This window comes from Centropristis striata, chromosome 20, assembly GCF_030273125.1.
Source record: "Centropristis striata isolate RG_2023a ecotype Rhode Island chromosome 20, C.striata_1.0, whole genome shotgun sequence".
NCBI classification, from domain to species: domain Eukaryota; kingdom Metazoa; phylum Chordata; class Actinopteri; order Perciformes; family Serranidae; genus Centropristis; species Centropristis striata.
In genome coordinates this window covers 4,272,916-4,291,923 of record NC_081536.1, presented here as the reverse complement: position 1 = coordinate 4,291,923, position 19,008 = coordinate 4,272,916, and the positions used below count along the sequence as shown (strand labels likewise).

General features: G+C 35.9%; 1 protein-coding gene across 1 annotated transcript; it reads right to left on the bottom strand.

Moving 5' to 3' along the window:
- Nucleotides 1-1,797: 1,797 nt before the first annotated feature.
- Nucleotides 1,798-11,880, bottom strand: pcgf6 (polycomb group ring finger 6). Its single transcript, XM_059358749.1, has 10 exons — nucleotides 11,353-11,880; nucleotides 9,918-10,017; nucleotides 8,710-8,806; nucleotides 8,372-8,427; nucleotides 8,205-8,264; nucleotides 7,774-7,891; nucleotides 5,735-5,762; nucleotides 5,091-5,189; nucleotides 2,139-2,225; nucleotides 1,798-2,045 (listed from the first exon to the last, which is right to left on the bottom strand). The coding sequence occupies exons 1-10, from the start codon at nucleotides 11,434-11,436 to the stop codon at nucleotides 1,995-1,997; spliced, it is 780 nt and encodes a 259-aa protein (XP_059214732.1). The 5' UTR covers nucleotides 11,437-11,880; the 3' UTR covers nucleotides 1,798-1,994.
- Between the last annotated feature and the right edge of the window lie 7,128 nt (nucleotides 11,881-19,008).

The window sequence follows — 19,008 nt, the reverse complement described above, 5'->3', positions numbered from 1 at the left end:
CTACTGGAAAATAATTCATTGCACTGAATAAAATAAATATGACTGACCAACTTTCTGCTGCTTCCATATGCAAATTAGTGCATTCACACATACAGGAGGGTTTCCATATAAAGATTGCTTATTTTCCTGACTTTTGTGTCACATTTCTAGAATTTGCAGCACTTTGAGCAGGTTGCTAACACATTGATATTGGTAATATTTTTCAACCAGGAACAAACTAGTCACAGTTAAGCATTTATGGAAAGGTTATTCAGGTCTATGGTTGCTGGTATTATATACACTACCGGTCAAAAGTTTTAGAACACCCCAATTTTTCCAGTTTTTTATTGAAATTCAAGCAGTTCAAGTCAAATGAACAGCTTGAAAGGGTACAAAGGTAAGTGGTGAACTGCCAGAGGTAAATAAAAAAAGGTAAGCTTAACCAAAACTGAAAAATAATGTACATTTCAGAATTATACAAGTAGGCCTTTTTCAGGGAACAAGAAATGGGTTAACAACTTAACTCTATGGAGTCTTGGGCTATTTTGTCCATTTTTGAATTCTTTTCATGTCTTTTTTTGGTCATTTTGTGTCTTTTTTTAGTCATTTTGTGTCTTTTGGTGTCTTTTTTCGGTCATTTTGTGTCTTTTTTGTCATTTTGTGTCTTTTGTTAGTCCTTTAGTCCAACATATGTGATTTTGAATCTTTTTTTTACTTTCAAAACACTATCATGCTCAATAAAGAATTTTAAATGTTGCAAATGTGCATTAATTTCAGAGTACACTGAGACATTAAACTGCATCATTTTCAATTAAATTCTGGAAAAGTTGGTGTGTTCTAAAACTTTTGACCGGTAGTGTATATTTAAGGAATAAGGCTGAATACTGGAACATTAAACATCAATGAACAGAGAAACATTGCTCAGTTGTTTAGTTATTTATTACTCTGACAAAAGCAAGTAAGAAATGTATTTTTAACAAACCCCATCAAAGACTATACAAACTCCCTTTAAATAGCTGCTTTTGTGCTCTGTTACATTGTACTGAGAAAAAGGTTCAATTAAGACAAACCCACCGATTTATATCAGCAGGCGATGCATACAAAAGCTCTTAAATTAAAAATGTAAATCAACAAGAAGAAACCTATACACAGAGAGAGGAGAGCTAAACTCCATATAAACACACACACAAACCTTTGGTAGTGGTAGTCATATTGTTTCACATCCTTGAAATCAAATATCAGAGTTTTTATGGGAATTGCTTCTGCCAATATGATGGAAAAATATATATACCGAGAAACATTCTCAAAATAAGGAGTAAGTATGTTTTGAGAATGTTTTTTTTATCATATTGTCTTAAAGGAATTCTTATTTCATATAATATTGTAATATGTGCTTCCACAGAAATCCACTCAGCCCTTGAGATCATAAATAGAAAGAATTAAGGTCCCTGGTTTCCCAAACAATAAGTAAACTACAGTTGTTTTTTCAGACACTGGATTGTCTTTCCAGACATTGTTAAAAAGTTTCAGACCCACCGACAGTGGTTCAGTCCAGTTTTAGCTACAGCAGCAGTTACATTCTTGTGCATTAGAAGCACAATGAACAAAAAAAGACACCTTGGCAGCAGGAATAGGAATTTGTAGTTTCCATTCATCAGGTGAAATTAATTTTACATGCTGTCACTTCAGTAAATCAATGTATGTCACCTGTATCCAGTTAATGGATACATCGGTGGTCCTGAATACAAGATCAAAGATTTAAATTTGATGCTACAGTGTAAACAGAAGAGAACAGAAGAAGTTCACATTTTGATGAAAAAGTCCATGGGTAGAGGACTCGGACTTTGAGCCACCTGCTAAACTTTGTTATTACATTCAAGTTGGAGATTGTGACCGACCCAACAACAAAAAACACAATAGTTGTAGAGTACTTGTAATGCCAATGTAGAAGCAAAAAACAAAGTCCAAAGTTGTAGTTTGTCCCCTCTGGAATTAACAAGAGCCACCTCTTTTGCTCAGGACTGGGAGGGCAAGACCAGTCCAAAGTGCAGCACCAACAGACCGTCCTATAAAAAAAAATGGAAACACCAAAATGATTATTCAAAAGTATTCATGGCCTTTCCCAAAAAGTCCATTATTGTGTGTTTTGTGGAGCTTACCTGTAGTGCTTCTTCGCCCACAGAGCTCTGTATGTCTTTGAGTGACTGGTAGTGATCTAGGAGGTGATCTCCACAAACCACATCCACCTGCAGGCAACACACAAAGACAACACAGATTCAATCAGACAGATGGACCAGACCACAAGTCCTATGAGGCCTCGAGAGATCCCTGTGTGAGTTTCAAGGCATTCAGGTCAGTCCTGCAGGGCTGTCGACGAGCTTAACCAGCATTACTTTCTTCAAGATCATATCAAACTAGACCAGTAGTTCTCAACCTTTTTGAGTCGCGACCCCCAATCTAACATGCATGTTGTCCGTGACCCCCACTCACTGAACAGAATCTCACAGTTCAGATCATACAAACTCAGTTGATAGGATGAATTTTGGACAAATAATGAAGCACAAAATGACCCAAAAAAGAAACAAAATGACCAAAAAAAGGAAACAAAATGACCAAAAAAGAAAGAAATTGACCACAAAATGATCAAAAAAAGACACAAAATGACCATAAAAGACACAAAATGACCAAAAAAAGACACAAAATGACCATAAAAGACACAAAATAACCAAAAAAGACACGAAATGACTGAAAAAAAGACATTAAATGACCAAAAAGACAAACACATTAACACATGAACACTTTAACACAGTGGAGACAGAGCTGACTTCTAAAATGATTTGGCGACCCCCAGAAATCAACTCGCGACCCCAAACAAGGTTGAGAACAGCTGAACTAGACAACCTAAAGTCACATTTTTTACACATCAAGCCTATTTTTGTCCCGTTTAGTGAATAGTTTTCTGCATAGACGGCTGTTTAAATCCCACAGATAACCGCATTAACGTTCATTCATCATTGAATGACCTAGAGCATTCAGAGGATGGATGGCTTTCCTAGATATACTAAACTATTAAAGACATTTCTCAGCAGTTTCCAGAACAGAAGTTTTCGCCATCCAATTGCAGAAAAACACCATTTGTACCAAACTTAACAAATGGTATACACCCCAAATTACTGCAAGTATGAGAGACACGTGAGCAGTCCTCATATGCTCCCAGCAGAATGTTCTAAGTCCTTATACACTCTCAAATGTGAATAGGTGCCAAAACCAAAACACAATGTTTATTACAGATTCATGACTAGAGCAACTTTACACACAGTGCTGAACTGCATCTCAAATGAATCATGTTCCAAGCTCTCAGATTATGTATGTATGTACCACTTGAACTGTTGTGACCCTTGTGTCAATGGAGGGTGACCTTTCAACAGTCTTTCTGTGTCCTCTCCAAGTTTGTCCAGACAGCCCAGGGTGCTTCCCCAAGGCCAGGAAATCAGCATAAGCTGCTAATCCTCATCCACGTGTTACTAAACACAAAATACACCAACACCTGAATACTCTGCCAAACTGACCACACTTAAAGACTTCTGTCCGTCTGTCCCTCTGAGGAAAGGACAACGCTTCTGATTGTAACACTAATATGAGCCGTCTTTTACAGCATGTCTACCCTGAGACAGACGTGTTATCATTGGACTAATTATGTAATTATAATCAGATTAAGGCTGTTTTTCAGGAGTGTCTGTTATCCTTTAGATGAAGGCACCCTGCTGAGTTTTGACCGTTCTATGTTGGGCTCTGCTGGTGCACACGGTGGTTTCCTCTCCCCAGGCGAAACATGTTCAGTCCTCATTGCATACAGTCTACAGTGTAGTTCATACATTTCACTGATAAACTGCAGATTTACATCAAATAATCATCTTTTTTTTCTGTGCATACGCAAGCTGCACCTCTCTCTTTAACACAGTTGTGCATTTTATATTTCTTTTTAAATTACAAAGTTGACCTGCAGCTTGTCCAGTACTGCTACACTTTCTTGGCAAACAAGGAAACTTGAGTGTTGTCTGCTATTCTTACTTTAACAGGACCCTATCTCACACCATCACTTAACTTATTCAAATATTTTTATTGGCTTTTTATGCTGAAAACACATACAACACAATCAACAAGACCGCAAACAGCAGTCACAAATATATGGAAAATAAAGCCATAACAATAACATAAACATATACGTATAAAAAAGAAAATGTATTATAATGATAATAATAACAATAATAAAAACAACAATAACAAAACAAAAATAAATAAATAATAAAAGTAAAGAGTACAAATTCTAACCCATTACAGAGATTGTGAGTCAATTAAGTAGTAGTCTCAGTGTCCCTAGCCGGGAATTCCAAATTGAAGTAATTCAAAAATGGCTGCCAAACATTGTAAAACCTCTGGGTTGATCCCCTGATTGAGTGTTTTAACTTCTCAAGTTTCAAATGCGCCATTACATCCCCAACCCAGCGCCTGTGCGTGGGAGGCCTTACCGATTTCCAATTACACAAAATAAGGCGCCTGACTAGTAGGGATGAAAAGACACCATCACTTAAGACATGCGACTTATACATAACACTGCTGATCCCATGCAATGTATTATGACCTGCTTACAATCATCTTTTATGCATATATGTATGTAACCTGTAATTCTATAACTATTACAAATTGTTGAATCTATTGTAAAACAACAAACACATTTACATGCAGCACACACTAGTTATATCATGTAGCAGTTATACACTAGTTATGTCATGCAGCAGTTATACACTAGACAACGGTCACATACAGCACACCCTGACATGCCCCTTTGGATTGAAATAGCCAGGTTGTACCAATCCTGGTAGCAAATTCATTAAATTGATAATCTTCTGTAGAGTTGATATTCACCAACACCAGGAAATAAAACAGGGCCATATCTGACATTTCACCCAACTGTTCACTGAGCATGCCTACATTATGCAGCAGACGTCCTCTGCTGTCCTGCTTCCAAGTCTGTCTAAAGCAACAATCAGGATCAAGACAGTGGTCATGTCACTTTGTGAACTCATTAGCTGTAAGCCTGACGGACTCACCTGACAGGTTGAGCTCAGCTCCATCTTCCTCCTGATGAAGAGCTCCACGTGGCGGATGGTGGCCTCGCCTGACACGCGAACGTACCGCCTCTCTAATGGCTAAACCGGGACAGGTGGAGTATACTGAATTAATCATCAAAAACTAAAGGGAACACAGTATTGAATTGGACATATGCCTTTTAAAATGAATGAATAATGCAATGAGACAAAATCATTCCTGTATATCTAACAGGCCAGGATGGCTTGATCAGGTATTAGATTAGATTAGATTAGATTTTTATTTGTCATTGCACAGAAATACCTCGAAATTCAATGCACAATGCATAATAAATAGTAAATAACAAGATACATTCTTATCATCTCATCTCAATAAATAGTCAATAGAAAAGATACATTCTCATTCTCTCAGCACTTAGTATATTCATGTCATTCATTCACTGTACCATCAACTTAGTGCCATTGTATGCATTAAATCAATACTGTAATTATATAAATATATAAAGTGCAGAGCATTGGTATGTTCTAATGGATCAGCAGCATTTAGTACAACCTTACTTAATCTTGTCTTTATAGTTTCTGTTACAGTACACAATTATAATCTGATAATATTTATAATACCAGTTATAAATATTTAAGGATGTTACCTTGTAGTCATTGATGCCCTCCTCAGCCCTAAAAATGAAACAGTCAAGAGTGAATTTACAGAAAGGACAACTTTGTGGTCCAAAGTAAGCAGTCAATTAAAGAAAATGGAACCATCTAGTGGCAGGTCTAGGTAACTGCAGGGTCATTGCATTTATTAACCCATTGACGCCTAAAACGCCTGTAAAACCTCTGGGCGATTTTAAAATAAGCCTATAAAACCTGAAGTTTTTCTGTAAATTCAACAGAAGTGTCAACTCTTCCTACTAAATAATAGATTTTTCAGCCTCTGTAGCAGATAGAAATTAAATTCAAGAAGTATTTGAGAGCTTATACAAATACTACAAAACAATGTATCTGCTTTCCAGGCTTCAATGGGTTAATACAAACTGGGTTCCAATTTGATCAAAAAGCAGAACACACCATAAACTTTATATTTATTTCTACAGAGCAAAAGCAAAGCCCCTATCATCTGAGCTAGAGCTTGTTACCTCTTCTTTTTATTGTCTCTGGCAATGAGAGGTTAGAGTACAGCAGTGGTAGCTATAATTACTAATTGGAGAATGATTTGAACATGGGACACAAGATAAATCAACAGCAATTAACCTGTAGGTTTTTTGTTTCACCCTGGCTGTGAAGGTTCTGCTACTTTACACTCATCTTGTGAGTTTGTAGTTTTGTTTCTAAATGGGATATAGAATACACAACAGGCCTGGCTGGCACTAGGCCCTTTTTTCCTCTTTTTTCCAAAACATGTCACAGCTGGAAATGCAGATAGGATTAAAACATTAGGGCTTCATGTGGCAGGATCCTGGTTTTGTGCATGCTGATTCACTGACGTGGTTTACTGGAAGCAGAGCCATCGTTATTGTTATAAGTTACATCTTTGCTTGCAGCAGCTTTGATAAGTCCAATGTTGTGGAAATATGTGTTGGTTACACTTGGTTAGAATACTGTTACTAGGAAACAGACAAAAAATAGAACCTGTTGGCTGTTCTCCTTTCAAAGAGAGCAATGTTCTTTTCAACATCATGCTGAGAAATAAGAACAGAAAAGAAGACAAATGCTGTGCTGTTTGACTTCCTGAACCCAACAGAGACTGAACATTCTCCCTATCTACCTCACAATAAGCGTGTAATTAACTATAAAAGTATTATATGTCTTAGTATCTAACTAATGAGATGAAAATGCCCTGATATGTTGAGCAAATGAGAAACCGTTAGTCTCAATTAATTAAGAGGGATTGACAATTACAAACTAGATTTTCTTTCTTTATGGCCTTTCACTGATATCTGTATATAAGAGTTCCTGGTAACACTTTCTATGAAGACTACATCTATAGTGCATTATGAGCGCATTCATAGTGAATTATAATGCTCATTATAATCAATCATAATGCATTATGACTGCATTCATAAACACATATAAAGCTTCATGATGCACTATATCAACAGTTATAAATATAGCTTATAATGACTTATAAATCCAATTGTCTTATGAGTGCTCTTGACTGGATCTATAATGCATGAAAATGTGTTACACTTTACTTAACGCCAACAATGAAACATCATGATTAGCTATACTGCATTATAGATGCGTCTTTATGAACCTCACTTTACTTAAAGCATACATTGATCATTTATTTATACTTATGGCATCCTATGAGTCCTTATAACAATTGATTGTTGAGGTGTGTGTATAGAGGGGTATGAGTAGTTGTAATGTATTATAAGCCTCATCAGTCAGCCTGTAGTTTATAACCAGTCAAGAGCACTCATAAGACACTTGGATTTATAAGTCATTATAAGCTATATTTATAACTCTTGATATAGTGCATCATGAAGCTTTATATGTGTTTATGAGTGCAGTCATAATGCATTATGATTGATTATAATGAGTATTATAATTCACTATGAATGCGCTCATAATGCACTATAGATGTAGTCTTCATAGAAAGTGTTACCGAGTTCCTTTTATAACCAATATAAGTTGTAAATAATGCTGGACAAAGAACTACTCAGCATTAGCATCAAATCCTTACCCAACAAACTCGAGCAGCAGAGAGACATCGAGCTCAGGAGGAATGGTGAACACAGACTGGGGAGTAGGATCTTTTTTCTGCCTTCGTAACACAACAGGACCTGGAGGGGAAACGACCACTGCAAAGCAAAAAGGAGAAAACACAGAATTCCTCAGGGACAAACTCTTAAGTTTTTGATAATGTTTTGCTGAAAGTCTGCATTTTTGGGGCCTTGAGTTCCTTAATACTTATTTAAATGCAAAATGAAAACACAAGTTAAAATCCTGAACACATTCTGGATATAAAAAAAGGAAAACTGAATGTTGTGGGATGATCCAGTCATTTCTTTCCCTCCTAGCAGCATCATTCAGGTCTCTAAGAAACTCCATGTTTGTTGTTTTTTTTTTTTTGTTAAGTGTTTTTTACTTTAAGTTTTATGGCTAAACTATTACCTGGTTTTGGCACCTGCATCCCTCTCTCTTTGTAGAAGTTAGTCATTTGTTCTCTTTCCACTGGAGTACAAAACAAACACAAAAAGAAATACTTCACATTAGAATTCAAACAGATAATGTGCATGAATTATGTTAAACTAAACATGACAGACTGTATATGAACTTACACTCCTCTAGGTAAGGAACCATTTTGTAAACAATATCTTGCAGCTGTCTGTCAGGCCTGCAGGAAAACAGAGGAAAAGCGTTTAAACCTGAACACTGACTGCTTCGTCACAGAGCTGAGTGATAGCAGTTTACCAATCCTAAGAATCTTAAGGGTCTTTTACAATATACTAACTAGGGTTGCAAAATTCTGGGAATTTCCAAAGTTACATTCCAAGTTTCAGAAAAAGTATGTCATGTTTACCCCCCACAATTAAAATTACTTTTCAACAACCATATATTAATTAATGAGGTTCATAAAAGATGGTTAAACCAGCTAATACGTCTAAACTGAACATACCTGATGTTGTAAAGCGGTTGTGTCTGGTGGACTACAATGCTGCATGTGGGACACCTGTTGCTGTAGAAAAAGTGCTTCACGATGCAGCTTTTGCAAACTTGGAAAAGATAATAAAAAACATTACAATGTAAGACACCGCCAGGAAATTTTGTATGTCACATAGCCAGACTGATACATACTATCAAGGCTGATATACATATTATTCGAGACATTATAACTTTATATGAAAAGAAACACATCAAATATGTGGACTCATCTGAGGCGCCACCACCTCGAGGCCTATAACAACATACACATTGTTTGCTATCAAACTGTTAATATGTTTTGTTTGTTTTGTTAATAAATGTTTCTTTTTTTGTTTAAATTGAGACTTGTGTAACATTTGTTATCATTGTGTCATTTTTATTATGTAAATGGAGGGAGAAAAGGCAATATCAGCTTCATGATTCGGCCCAAAAAAATCGGCAGCACATATCGGGGATCGGTTAAGACTGATGTCAAAATAATCGGTATCGGCCTTAAAAAACCCATATCGGTCGACCACTACTATGCACTCAGTGATGAAAAAAAGAATACTAGTAGATTAACCACTCAGATTATGTGGAATTCCTTAAATCCTCTCAAGGTACTCTGGGGACTCCCTCTGGAGTCCAAGAAAGCGCCGGAGCACGACTTCTTCATGATGTCATGACGTAAAAACGAAGCAGCATTGAGCTCTGCTGTCAGCTTTTCCAGAAGTTTCCATGTCCAATTTAGTGCGTCAACTCTTTTTCAGCAGAGCAAAAATCACCAAGACCAAGTGTAACATGATTTTACTTTTTTTGCAGAGATTTTTCAAATTTTGCAGTGTGCGTTTTTAAATTTTAATTGCAATATTTTGTGTTTACTGGTTTGTTGTGTGATATTTGGGTATTTTTTGTAATTTTTTCTTTTTTGTGTTTTTTTTTAACTTTTGGTGTTGTATTTTGTGTGTGTTTTTGTGTTGTTTTTTTTTTTTTTAATTTTGTGTGTGTTTTTTTGTGTTTCAAAATGTTGATCCAGTAAGTCAAAATGACAAAATAATAATGAGGTGAGATGAAAAAGATGATACCAGTATGGCATGGTAATAATTATTTAAGTTGCATATACAGGCAGAATGAAAAAAAAAATAAGAGTCAAAAACTAACAAAATAGCCCCAAACACCAAAGGGTTAAAGCAGTTAACTCACATGTGTGCAGGCACTCTGTGATGGTGGTGGCGTCGATGAGGAAGCCGCAGCAGAGAGCACAGCGGATATATGGATAGAACTGATTGAGAGGAAGCTTTGGCTGTGGGAAAGTAAACAAACCACGGTCGCAGGTTAGATAGATAGATAGATAGATAGATAGATAGATAGATAGATAGATAGATTACTTTATTCATCCCCGAAGGGAAATTCGGTTGTCACAGCAGTCCGGTATTCAAGTACAATAAAATACAATAGAATAAAATACTGAGGTAGCATAAATAAAAACAACAATAGAAAAAACACAGATCAGAATAGATTCTGATTAGATCAGAACAAGGACACTTAAGAAGTTAAGAAAAGAACATCATCAGTTGGTAGGATGGTTGGCAAGATGATGGTAATAATTAAACTGGTGATATGATGGCAACAATGCTATAGTGACTAGATGGTATATAATAATAATAATAGTACAGTATATAATATATATATATATAATATAATATAATATGTAATAGTAGATAATAAACAATATAAAAGTAAAATGAAAAAATATAAATAGAGTAATTACAAGTAAAGTAATAAAATATATAATAATAATAATAATAAATAAGGCCTGTAAGGCCGGTATAATAATAACCCTCCTGTTGTCCTCGGGTCAAGGAAGGAAGAAGAGGGAAGGACGCAAAGGGAAGTAAAAAAAGGATGGAGGAAAGAAGGAAGGAAAGAAAGAAGGATGGAGGAAGGAAAGAAGAGAGGAGGAAAAGGAGAAAGAATGGAAAGGAGAGAGAAAGGAAGGAGGATGGAGGAAAGAAAGGGGAGGAGGAGAAGAAAGGAAGGAAAAAATAAAGAAGGAAGGAGGGAGAAAAGGAGGGAGGCAGGAAGGAAAGAGGGCAGAAAGGAAGGAGGAAGGAAAGAAAGAAAGAAAGAGGGGAAGGAAAGGGGGGGAGGATAGAGGAAGGAATGGAGGCGGGAGGGATGAAAGAAGGAAGGAAGGAAGGAGGAAAGGAGAGGAAATCAGGAGGAAGGAAAGAAGAGAGAAAGTAAAGGAGATAGCTGAAGGAGGAAAGAAAAGAAGGGAAGAAGGAGGAAAGGAAGGAAAGAAAGAAAGGATAGAGGAGGAAGGAAAGAAGGAAGGAGGATAGAGGAGGAAGGAAAGAAGGAAGGAAGGAGGAAAGAAGAGAGGAAGGCAGGAGGAGGGAGGAAAGAAGGAATAGTCAAAACAGATTGGGTCCATTTGACCCGGAAGGACGACAGGAGGGATAATAGTAGTATATTACAGTATATAGTAATAATAGTAATAGTAGTAATAGTTACAGCTTCAAAACAGCCATGCAGCTTTATTTTCATATGATAAAGGCACGTTTGCCTCTTCTTCTGTTATGAAGAAAATGTAGAAAACACTTGTGTGAGTGTGAGAAAATAAACGTCATCATACCTCGACTTCCTCTGAGTCGCTGTCTGATATGAATTGTGACCCTTCATGACTCCTGCGGTAGTTTGTCGTTAGAGGAGGTGACATTCCCAACAGCAGTCACTATAACGCTTTATCTTTAAGATGCGACAACAAAGCCGCAAATTTAAAAAAAGCTTATTTTAAAGTACAACTTAGCTTTAGCGTTAAACGTCGAGGGTTATTTTCAGCTGACAGTGAAGTTCGATATGCTTGGCTAGCGGGCTAGCAACATTAGCCTGCTTAATATAGTGAATAGTGGAAACGTAAACATACATGCGCTTACAGTTTGAAGTTAAAGCATGCTAATGTGAGAGTCGGCTATCTTAAATGCCCAAAATGCGTCCTGTTACAAGAAAAGAAAACTTCAACACGAAACAAAAGTACTTCGTAACTTTATCTACTTTGTTGCTTTCTTCACACGTTAGCGACTCAATTTCCCTCGCGCGTATTCCGCAAACGGCTACAACACTACGACTTCCGGTCCGGTCCTTTCAGAGTAAACATGACATGATCGGGAAAGCAGTATTCAGCACACAGTGAACACAACTTCTGTCTAAACCAGTAGTTCTCAACCTTTTTTGAGTCGCGACCCCCAATTTAACATGCATGTTGTCCGTGACCCCCGCTCACTGAACAGAATCTCAGATCACCCAAAAAAGAAACAAAATGACCAAAAAGAGTAAACAAATGACCAAAAAAGACACAAAATGACCAGAAAAGACACAAAATGAACAAAAAAAGACACAAAATGAACAAAAAAGGACACAAAGACCAAAAAAAGACACAAAATGACCAAAAAGGAAACAAATTGAGCAAAAAAGACATAAAATGACCAAAAAAAAGACACAAATTGACCAAAAAGGAAACAAAATGACCAAAAAAGACACAAATTGACCACAAAATGACAAAAACAAGACACAAAATGACTAAAAAGAACACAAAATGACCAAAAAAAGACGAAAACACATTAACATTTTAACACTGTGGAGACAGAGCTGACTTTCAAATTGATTTGGCGACCCCCAGAAATCATCTCGCGACCCCAATTGGGGTCCCGACCCCAAGGTTGAGAACAGCTGGTCTAAACAACCCTTTACACATAATTCACCTCCACATTATTATATTATATATCATATCATATCATATATTAATGATAATATATGATATAATATAGTATACATTTTAAATGAAACTATACATGTCCGCACAGCGTTTAAAAACAATATCACAACACATTCTAGTATTATAGTGGAGTCAATTTAACACGTGTGTGCTGGAATAGGAGCCACAAAACAACAAAACACAGTGACAGTATTTCTAATACCGCCAAACACTCCGATACATTTATTTTGAAAAACTGAATGACGTATATTCCGGTAATCACAATACACTTGGAAATGTTTTAGTTTGATCTTGCCAACAGGGGGCGCTCGAAACATATAATTAGGATCAATGCAAGATTTAGAAAAAGTTGCTTATCTTGTAGAACAGAAGTAACTCCTGTGTTGTTTTTGTACTTTCCCTGTATTATAAATTACTTTTTTCTCTCCTTTATTTTCATTCTTTTTTGGTTTTGTTGTTAAGGTAATGATGAGGTATTGTTTTGACATGTAGGTAATCAACCCCACATTTTAAGCACAATAACATGGAACTTTTTCATAATCATAGCATAATCACATCGAAAAATGCATCAACTAATTTGAATTTTTCAGCATTCAACACAGCCATAACAATCTGGACAAAATTGTTCACAAATCCACAAATTACATTTAATTTAAATTGCATTTGGCAATTTATTGCAAACATCCATTGCACTGATCATAAGTTTATAATCATTGATATCATAGACATACTTCCCACAATTGCCCATGGAGTTCAGCATGTTATATTTATTTTGGACGGAGGTTTTGAGCACCAAAAAAAATCACAACAAAGCCTTCATTTAAAGCTCCTGAGCTAAACCCTCTGTGGCAGCATTAAAGGAGTCAAGTCACACTGATTTTGTGTTAAATGTTGCAGTGACATGCCCACCAGAGTCAGGACATCCCCTAATATACAATCCCAGCAACATGTCTAAGCAGTACAGACATTCCTTCAGGACACAATTTACATCATGTTGTTCATGGCAGATGGGAAACCCATCACCATCTCAATCATTTCAATGCTTTTATGCTGAAACTCCTTTTGTACAGGAGGTAATTTGCTCCAAAATGTACAGAGGCTGCTGTGTTTATGGCAATAAAATCTGAGTTTTAATGGATGTATGGCTGTTACTAAGTGCAGAGGTTATAAGTGCTGTGAACTGACATGGTTTAGTTACCTGACTGCTGTGATATTGACATTATTATGCTTCATGTTTGAGTGTACATTTAGTGTATTTACACTGGAAAGACGGATGGCGTTTTCCCTTTGAACACATTTAAGCCCTGATATTAGTAGGAGAAAACCACCTTCTCCTTCTACAAACCAACCTTTGATGGATAGCGGATGTGTCTGAATGCAGTTTTATGGAGGGACATTAGTCAAAAAAACATTCCTTTATGACTGCTAGGATAGTCTAAGCTCACCTGCTTAATATGTTGTTGTTTTTTAACCAAGCCTACTACTTACCCAGAACTCATAATCTCTCATCTCTGTTTAGTTGTTTTCTTCTGTATTTTGTTTTTGTGTGTGTCTAATTTCCTGTCATGTTAAGCAACTTTGAGTACCTTTAAAAGCGCTATATAAATTTAATGTATTATTATTATTTATTATTATTATTTGTTTGAGGAATACAATCAAATACAAACTTTGTTCAGGCCACCTGTTGAACTTAAAGGGGACATATTGTGCTCATTTTCAGATTCATATTTGTATTTTAGGTTCCTACCTATGTTAAAAAAAACACATTCTTTGTCTATTTTTTGTCCGTCTAAATTTCCCTGTATTCACCCACAATGCTTTGCACAGTGGATAGTCAAATTCAAAGCGCTATGTTATGATATTATGATGATAGTATGTCCCAGTTGGCTGCATACTGCATGCAACAGTACAGACTTTGTAAGGGCAGCTGGAGTATAAACTAAAAGAAAGTAGAAATAGCATGAGTGGGTGTTTCAGAGGTCTTACTGATCAGCAGCAACATGTATATTAACGTCAATACTTTACTAACTGTTCATGTATAAATTAATTTCACTGAAAAACTATTTGGCTTATCAAACATAAGTTTAGAAATTAGTATTGTTTGTCCAGTCCCAGGTGTGATATTCTTATTTTGCTTACTTTAAAAAAAGTTTTGATGTGTCTTTCCAGCTGGAAAGTGACTGTAACGGCACTATAACTGCACTTACTATCTCCATATAATAAAGTTAGTGGTTGTGTGCATTCCTCTGTGAATTTAACATTTAAATACTTTCAGTGTACACTCAAAAAAAGCAAACTGGGTGTCTGTTACCTTCTCCTTAGTCTAACATGTAGCTTCTACTAAATAAAATGATGTTTTGTGGTTGAATAGTTTTAAAACATGTAGTTTTAGCATAAAATGCAACACTTTAAAATTTACTAGAATACTTTATGTTAAAACAACCTAATTAAATTGCTGAATATAATACTGTTTAAAAATGATTTATTTCCTGAATAATTACTATTATGTTCATTTTCATATGATAAGGGTAATCTTTTAGGCTAAACCACGTCAACCTAACTTTTTTGTTGGCTCAGCACAATTAATTCATGTACTTCACTATTTTAAAAAGTAGTTGTAACTAACCTATTAAATAAAGTAACTCTTAATAATGTCATACACGTTTAAATGGCCCAAGAAAATCACGTTAGTATGTTACAATTACCCTTACAAATCTAGTTAGACTGACCCCTGGTAATTAATTAACAGTAACGCAAATACATCATCTTGACCCAACATATTTACATTTTTTTCACTCAACAAAACTGTTTCTCGCTAAATTAAAGCATTTTAATTCGGTGGAAATTATTTCCATAATTTTATTTCGTTCTATAGCACCTACACTGTAACAAATTGCTGTAAGAAAACAGTCAAATTGTGACAGTAACATACTGTTTTCCATTAAAAAGGTATTATACTGTAGAAAACAATGCATTCTGGGCAATATTTGTAGGTAGCTTGCCGTTTCCCATAAAATATATGACCTATATATATATATTATATTTTCTAAGTCTCTTCTTGTACACATTTTTCAATGGCTGTATTTTACTTAAAAAACTCATTCAGTATATGGTTTATTAAATGTACTGAGGTTACAGTGAAGACTGTGCTTAATTCATAGTAATTGGCTTTCAGACAGTAATATGCTCTATTTACAAAAATGACTGCATTGTATACTGCAACAATATTGCAACTAGCTTCAGCACTAAACAGTGTTTTAGTCTACTGTAAAAATCAATGAAACGCAGGATTTTACTGTAATTCAGTATGTGGTTTTATCTCAGTACCATACTGTAAAGTAGATAACAGTAGAGGAACTGTAAAATTAACAGTAGAATGCTGGTAACCCTGCTGCCAGTATTTTACTGTTAATTTTCAAGACAATTGTTTGCAGTGTAGGCCTGCTGGATTACAATAAATAAATAAATGGAACTCTTACTTTCTGCAATAGGAGACCTTAAAACTCTTTCCATCTCCTCAGATATATTAACATTTTTCACTCCCCATTTTAATCTATTTAGCACCAGCAGCATCACCTTTAACTGTCTGCCTTGCATACAGTGTTAATGAGTCAAATCACAGCTCTACAGACAGATGTTGCTGAATGATTGTGAAGTCTCTTGGGGCAAATAATATAAATAAAACTGAGTCAACTAGACGTCTGAGAGGTTTAGTGAGAGATGTCTGCAGTGTTGGATCAGTCATGTCCATTCATTATAATCCTCTTTATCCTCTAAGCATTCCCTCCTCTAGGTGTAATCAGGCAGTTAATGTGCAGATCACAAATACTCAGTCATATCTGGGGCTTCTTGTGGTTAAACATTTACTTTTGAGAGATTTCTTTGTAAGTAAAGCAGACTACTTTCTATCAGCAAACGGATGTCTGTGGCACTAAAGAGCTCACCACATTTGCAGTGCTGTGTTTTGGGGGAGTCAACTGAGATTTCCGCCTTAGTGTTTTTAGTGTCTTTTCAAGTCATGCACTTAGTCAATGTCAATAAATGAAAGATCAGCATCCTTGAAAGCCTTTCATGACACACTTCTTGTGTTCTTGTGCAAACACCCTGATGTCTTCATTGAACAGGGACTTTCCAGACATCTGCTCATTGTGTGCAATATCTTTGTGTTGTCTGTGGTGCACATTTTTGCAGTCATGCACATCGTCATACCTGCATGGTAACTGTGTTGTTGTTGTTACATCACGAAGAGCTCCACAGTAGACCAGAGGCCACATTTTAGACTCATTTACAGCCAAAGACATTCTCAGCACTTCATTTTAGTTGGACTTTGTATGTGGAACTCGGGGAAGCCCCAGTGAGAATTAGGTGGGATGAATTGGTAATTCACGACTGGTAGTTAAGTAGGTAAATACAGATCCGCAGCCAACTATCCTTAGTGGGATTACTGGGAATTTACAGGAGAGGAGAAGTCAAGCTCATAAAACATCTTGTTAGAATGATTGGTCTTGGAGAAGATGGTGTGACTTGGTTGTTTTCCCAACTACTCCTATTTTTTCTCTCAGATCCTGCACTAGATATATTGTATCTTAAGGAAGAGCTTATTTTCACAGATGGGTGCTAAATGTTACAGAAGAGGATTCGGGCCAGGTAGGAGAAAAAAATGAGAGGAGGATTTTTTCTTTTTCATTATGCAGTTCAAGAAAAAAGTTGAGATGTCGAGAATAAAGCTGAAATAACGAGAAAAAAGTTGAAATAACGAGAATAAAGTCAAGATGACAAGAATAAAGTTGAAATATTTGATTTCGAGAAAAATGTAAAAATGAGGAGAATAAAGTAAACTTTTTGTTTTCGATAAAGTTGGAAAGATATTCACAGATTTGTGTCAATAAGAGAGAAACAATGTCTATCCCAACAGTTAGGTAGACTGCAAGTTACAACCTGATATTCGTCAACGTCATAAAATGAACAATAACCACAATATTTAAGGGAGTAGTTGTAATAAAATCCCCACACAAAATGAGCTATTCTTGGTCGAAGGCTACCATAACTATTGTTTTGGGGAAAACTGCTTTTATGTCCTTTATGTGATTTTTTTAGGCATGTATTGTTTTATGTATATACGTGTTTTCTGAACATTGTATTTCAACTTTATTCACAACGTTGAATTTCAACTTTATTCTCCTCATTTGTCAGTTTTTTCCAAATTTAATAATGATTTATTTTTTTCTTCTACCTGGCCCTAACATTCTGGTGTTTAGCCGGTATAATGTGAACCATTTTAGTTTAGTGTGTGAACATGGTTAACTCAAAGTAAAGCTCAGGCTGAGGGAGAATCTCATTGGGATTGCAGGTATTTTGTACGCAAATTTAGTATGACATGTGAATCTGATGCTAACAAAGTTAGCTTCCAAAGGTCGAGCTAAACCAAAAACAACTTGATGTCTATTTAAGCCGATTTGAGCATACACAGTACAATGGATACACATTGCTATTGCTCTATCTTGATTGGCAGGTAAGTCACAAGCGAGCCATGCCCTAAAGCACACCCTTTTTTCTTTTTACTCTAAATGGGACCATAATTTAATATATGAACATTATGCTGTGTTAAAGAAGACTTGTAACTAGCAATTGAGATCATAAACTTATTAGAAAAATGTTTCCTGAAGGAACAAATCAAATGTGAAGTAGGGTAATTTTCTAAGACTTCTATGAAATCTGACTTCTTTGTAATGCAGGTGGAGTCGCCCCCTGCTGGCCATTACAGCACTGGCTTTACTTTTTCAGACCTGGAGACTTTGTTAAAAATTTTTTTTACAGGACTCAATCTCTGGCCCTTTTCATTTCATATGAGTGGACAATTGAGGACATTTTGTTGGACCGACATGTTTTTGTGCACATTTTCTTTTTACGTTAATGATTAAGTGGTGGCTGGCTGTCTGTTGCTTCTGTTTTGTTTTATCTGTTTGTTTACTTTTATTTTATTATTTTTTTTCTCTGTTGGGTTTTTTCTATGTTTCTTGTAGTGTATGTGTCTGTATATATATGTGCCAAAACTTTGCATAAATAAAATTTACAAAAAAAAAAAAAAAAAAAAATTACATTCTATTGTCATAAACCAAAGTGTTGGATGAATTATAAATTCGACCTGAAGATGACGCCAGTTCGGCCTGAAGGGGAAATGAATGTCAGAACCAAATGTAATAATCTACCCAAAAGTCATGAAGGTATTTCACTAAAAACAAAAAGGTCAGCCTCATGGTGGCACTAGGGGAAAATATAAGGGGATCACTATAAGTAGGAGTCATAAAAGCTGTACAGAATGTTATTACATATCATCCAGTAGTGTTGAGAGTAGTGAGACCAACAGACATGTTGCCATCCCTTGAGTTAGCAGCTACTATGGCCAACAATGTATCAAATAAAAAACGTACCCAATCAACTGTAGCAGTAACTCTCGCATTATGCCTCACATTGACGGCCTGCTGGAATTTCATTAGAAGATGAACAACAACAACC